Raw genomic sequence first — 6,000 nt, forward strand, 5'->3', positions numbered from 1 at the left:
CATGCATAATGAGAGATTTCTAAGGAAATTCCAACTCTCTTCTGGATATGCAAAGCTATTGTTAGTAATGTTCAATAAAAGTCAAGATGTAAACAAACTACTAAAAGTAATTCCATAGTGGTTACATTATTGTTAAATTGAAGATATAATGTACAAGGCCAAGATAGAGGTACATTTTTCGGTGAATTTGCATTTTCAGATGATAAAGATAACATTTTGTTTACAAGAAATAAATTGAAAATGTTGCTAAGTTACAAATAAGACCATGATAAATTCAAATCGGTTTTTGCTGACTACAATATATCCTCCTTTCATTTTATTATATATACATCTATACCTTAAGATTTTATCAATTAAAAAAAGAAATATTGAGCCTGCTGTACCAATATGTACCAACTGTTACAAAAGGACAATAAATAAGATTTTACTGGTCAATAAAAATGTGAGGTTTTCTGAATCCCAAATACCAATGGTGTACATTCTGTGTGTAGGAAATTCATTTATCCAATATCAATAACAACATTGACATAAAAACCGATATCCAAGGTTTAATGCTGTTACCAATAAACCACCCACCATCTTGTGGTTATCTTAAGCCCTTACATGCTGTTAGATGAAGCCTTTTGATTCAAACACATCCTGGTTGTTGACATTGATGAAAATAGGCTGTCAGGGATTCTAAATTTGGAGGACACCTGATGTGGATCTCAAAAAGGAAAACTACCAAATCCAATAGGATTAAATGGGTAGTTGTTAAATACAGGCCTACTGTAGCATTTAAACTTGCGTAAGACCTTGAAAATTACGAAAACAAAATTATACTGTTTACTAAAATGATGCACGTACACAACCAACTTATCTTCATGAAATGTTAAAAATTTACATGTGTGTGCTTTAAATTTGATGTTATTTTTCTAATAAAAAGTTACAACATAATGTGAAAGTTATGATTTATTGAGAGATTATCATTCAGCATTTATAATACCTGTCCTTCACAATTTCTGGATCAGATGACTAAAAAAAATATGTGATGTGCCCAAATATGGTGGTGATATGCCCAAATATGGTAATGATACGACATCATGCATATGTCCATTACATGGGCACATCACATTTTTTGTCACATAAAGTTTGATAGAGTAGACAGAGTCTAATCTTAACAATTTATGATTTTCTACTGTGCATTACACATGCATGTTTCACATTAATTAGGTTTTTTTTTTTTTTTACAGAGAACATATTTATTTGCATTTCTGCTGAGTTCAAGATTGTACATAAAACCATATAAGTTATTAGAACAAGTCTGCCAGGTAATTATTACAATTTACTTTTTATTTGATGCTTTCTGTCTTATGATTTCCTTATTTGGGAATGTTCTTTTGATTTTCCTATTTCTATGACAACGTCACTACCGGATTCTTATTTCTTTATTACTTTTACATGTGTAATAATATATTAAAATATTTGAATCTTGAAAAGTGATTCTTCTACTAAAAACATTGAACTTTAAAATATTGTTAACTTATTGTAATATCGCAGCATGTGATACTGCCCTCTAGAGTGTATTTTGATGTATTTGTTTCGTATTTCCACAGCTCTGCATTACACAACAAAATTTGAATTCCACAAGCATTGATAAATCATCACTGAGTAACTTTTGCTCCAATCTCATGCAACTTCTAAGGTAAGCGACCGTGTCAAAATGTTTCTACTGCAGTCACTGCAGTAACTACACCTTTTCGAGTCTTTCCTGATTAAGCAAGTTTTTAATAAGCTACATAGGCCTCTTTAACAATTACACTTTTACAAGCATACTTTATTTTATTCTATTTTTAGTGAATGGACAGAAACATTTCCATATGACTTTAGGGACGAGAGGTTAATGAAACAACTTAGAGATATAACACAAAAATGTATCGCAATCAATCCAATGTTACGGAAAACTGTAGGCCAACTCATGCAAATGCTTATCAAAAAGGTAATGATGTTATATTGGTTGACAGGGAATTTGGACAATTACCTCACTGCATATACAAGAGGACCAAAATGTACTGGGTTTATAGCCGGACACCATTTTGCATGAAAATTATTAAAAATGTTGATATATTGATTTCAGTAACACCGTTGTCAGTATACCTACAGCGTTTGTTTCTTCATTTTAACTCAAAATTAATGTTTTCTTAAATTGATAATCTTAAATAATCATCTATTTTCATTTTACCAGTTGTCAACGTTAGAGAAATATGAAGATGTTTTGGCGCGGGTTACGACAGCAGCAGCTGAAAGGATGCAGTCATTGCGGACAAATCCAGAAGCGTTCCAGACCAACATCATTGACATCTGTCCAGATCCGTACATTCTAGCCCAGCAGTTGACTCATATTGAGCTAGAAAGGTTGACGAATATTGGACCAGAAGAATTTGTACAGGCGTTTATTAAAGAAGGAATTGATGAATCAAAGGTAACTTAATCATCATTATCATTGTAATCATCAAATTTACCTATTTATAAATGTTCAGTATTATCTATTAATATCAGTAGATTAAAATCAAACAAATGTGTTCTAAACTCATAAATATGTAATATCTCAAAACGGGTAGATTTTCATGTATTCTTTTTAAAATATTCTTTACGTTTTGTAGGTGAAATTCCGAGATTTGAAAAGAACGAAAAACCTAGAAGCATACGTTGAATGGTTCAACCGGTTAAGCTACCTCGTAGCCACTGAAATCTGTATGCACATCAAGAAGAAGCATCGGGCAAAGCTGATTGAGTATTTCATTGAGGTTGCCAGAGAATGCTTTAATATAGGAAACTTCAACTCGTTGATGGCCATCATGTGTAAGTGTTGTTTTGTATTTAATAGATAGCGAGTATAATATTGTAACATTTTAACATTTCAAACAGTTTTATATTTGTTCAAATGCAAATTATAACAAAGTATGAGTGATACAAATATGTGGGTATAGTGATTATGTAAAATTAAATTTCATGACATTTTAAGAAAACGGTAGTTAAATTTAATGTTTAAATTTAAATGTAACATAAATTATAAAGTTGTTAATTATTGTTTTTTTATCTCAATTTTAGCTGGTATAAACATGAGTCCTGTGATGAGGTTACGCAAAACATGGGCCAAAGTAAACACACAAAAGTATGATGTCCTCGAACATCAAATGGATCCTTCAAACAACTGGTCAACGTACCGACAATCACTACGTGCTGCGATGCAGCGTGCACTTAGTGCCAGAGAGGGCGCCTGCGATAGGATTGTCATTCCATTCTTTAGTCTGCTTGTAAAGGACATTTATTTCTTGAATGAAGGCTGCAGCAATAGGTTGTCAAATGGACACATAAACTTTGAGGTAATAATTTAATATATTTTGTGTTGTCCAGAGAGTGAGAGTCTAGCCTACATGAAAGTCAAAGATGGTTGATGTTTTAGGGTGGTGTCTGAGCAGAGGTATGGAAGGCAGTCTACCCAGCCTAGACGCAGAGGTGGGGAAAGGTTAACCAATATTTAAAAGCATTTGCCAAGCCTACCACCTTACCACAATCAACCTAGAATCACAATCCTTGATAACTAATATTTGCAGGGGTAACTAAAAGGGCAAGTGGGAATCTAGTTTATACTGAAATAGATATAAACAGGTTTTTGACCCCAAGCCAGCACAACTACATTATTAGCTAGATTGTAGTTTGATGTTTAATGATCTTTAGTTTGAAATATTTTTCATTCAGCCTTCATTATTTCTACATTTTAATTTGAACCGAGACATCAATAATCTTTTTTTGGCAAGAAAAAACGTAGACAATGTAGACAAGAATCCTTGTGTCCTAATTACTTGGCATCAATTATAAAATACCTGCCTACATGCGTGGAAACACAGCCAAGTTGTGCCATATCTTGTGAAATTCTAATCTAAAATATGTAGCATCTTAATTGATGTTTGTGTTTTTTCAACAGAAATTTTGGCAGTTGGCCAAGCAAGTGACTGTTTTTATGACGTGGAAGAACGTAGAGTGTCCATATGAACGAGATAGAAAAGCACTTAATTACTTGTTAACGGCTCCTGTGTTCTCCGAAAACTCACTCTACCTTGCATCGTACGAGAGTGAAGGACCAGATAATGCGTTCGAGCGTGACAAGTACAAGACCTTAAAGTAAGTTATGACTGCTAAAAACTGCATACAGTATAATTCAATTTTAAAAAGTTACTGACCCTTCCTTCATTGGCTGACATTAAGATATTAAATGAATATTCAACAACAACATTTATTTAGAAACAGTTCAAGAAATAAAAGCAGCATACATTAATTACAATAACTTAAATGATAACATTAAATAAGAACTGTTTGAGGGATCAGAAAAAGAAGTAAAATAACTTGTCAAATACCAACCTCTAAACAAAACAAAAAAAGCAACTGCATGACAAATCATTTGCTATATAGTAGATCTATCAATTATAATCCTAAAAAAAAATATGACTTGCCTATGTAGAAGAGGAGTTTTATAATTATATAAAATAAAATCTAATTTCTTGAAAATGAATGATGCTTGTCTTCAATTACAGGACAAAATTGGGCGATTTAAACGGCCTAGATCCTCATTCTTTATGCAATGTATGCATCTGGCCAATTTAAACATTGCATCACAGTGATGTATACTGCAGTATTTCCTTTTACATACGTCATATAGGCTATAAACATTTTCTAAAGTTATTTTTATATTTTATCTCACAGAAATAAAGCAGCACCATCCCACAAATAACTTGACGATGCTTGAGGAAACATGGTATCAACTCTTCAGCTTTTATCCTGTAACATTTCCTGAAATATGAACGAATTGAAAGAAACTAAATGATTTTCCCTGATGTTGACGGCGTGTGCAATTCAGGATGTACATTGAAGGGTTTTCTTTAAAAAAAAAAAAATTAAACTAATGGATTCTAAAGAATGTATTTGAGAAAAAATTTGTATGCTTTACACGTCTGAAAAGAAATAATTTATAACCTCAAGTGAAATTGCAATTTTAGTAGCTAGAAATAAGTCAGTCAGTCTCCTGGAACAAAGTGGGAAAAAGATATACGAGGACTTGTATGGGAATTTTGTGTGCTAAGGCAATTTTGTTATCTCAAATAAGAATATTGCCAACCGTATTAAGATCTTAAATGTGCAATCAATTTTATAGATTACCAGTCTTTACTGGTGTTACGTAGATAAGTATCCTCTCAAGAAAATTATTTATACACAGGGGTGTCACCATGTGTTACGGTACATAGAGGGAGGTGAAAAATACATACAGATACATATTACATAGGTTAAGTCAGGGTACAGTGTCTCACATTGAGGTGGACAAGACTGACATACATAGATCCCAGGGTACAGTGTCGCACAAAGTCTGGTTAACAACACATAAAGATACTATGTATTATATAGAGGCAAGTATACAGTGTCTCACACAGTCTGGTTAACAACACATAGAGATAGAGGCAAGGATACAGTGTCTCACACAGTCTGGTTAACAACACATAGAGATACTATGTATTATATAGAGGCAAGGATACAGTGTCTCACACAGTCTGGTTAACAACACATAGAGATACTATGTATTATATAGAGGCAAGGATACAGTGTCTCACACAGTCTGGTTAACAACACATAGAGATACTATGTATTATATAGAGGCAAGGATACAGTGTCTCACACAGTCTGGTTAACAACACATAGAGATACTATGTATTATATAGAGGCAAGGATACAGTGTCTCCATAGAGGGGTACAACATATAGGGATACTACTGTATGTATTACATAAAGGAAAGGGTACAGTGTCTTACATAGAGGGACAATGCTTTACATAATTGGAGATGTTTTACAGAGATATGTTATTATACAGGGACATATTACATGTATAGATACAATATGTATACATAAAATGTCATGAAAGAAAATTCATTCTTAAATATTGTGTATTGAAATATTTACTTAATTGTATGTG

The 6,000-nt window shown here is 32.7% G+C and overlaps 1 protein-coding gene across 5 annotated transcripts in view; it reads left to right on the top strand.

Annotated features, from left to right (window-relative positions):
- The window catches only part of LOC140050974 (ras-GEF domain-containing family member 1B-like), a 77,656-nt gene extending 72,025 nt beyond the window's left edge, over positions 1–5,631 (top strand). For all 5 annotated transcript variants that reach the window (XM_072096010.1, XM_072096012.1, XM_072096011.1 and 2 more), the window contains 8 exons: positions 1,233–1,310; positions 1,596–1,684; positions 1,837–1,978; positions 2,225–2,461; positions 2,643–2,841; positions 3,091–3,365; positions 3,968–4,164; positions 4,744–5,631. In XM_072096010.1, the coding sequence (XP_071952111.1) occupies positions 1,233–1,310; positions 1,596–1,684; positions 1,837–1,978; positions 2,225–2,461; positions 2,643–2,841; positions 3,091–3,365; positions 3,968–4,164; positions 4,744–4,771 (1,245 nt within the window). In that variant the 3' untranslated portion in view covers positions 4,772–5,631. The remainder of the gene's footprint in view (positions 1–1,232; positions 1,311–1,595; positions 1,685–1,836; positions 1,979–2,224; positions 2,462–2,642; positions 2,842–3,090; positions 3,366–3,967; positions 4,165–4,743) is intronic.
- Positions 5,632–6,000: the final 369 nt, after the last annotated feature.

This window comes from Antedon mediterranea, chromosome 6 (genome assembly GCF_964355755.1).
Source record: "Antedon mediterranea chromosome 6, ecAntMedi1.1, whole genome shotgun sequence".
NCBI classification, from domain to species: domain Eukaryota; kingdom Metazoa; phylum Echinodermata; class Crinoidea; order Comatulida; family Antedonidae; genus Antedon; species Antedon mediterranea.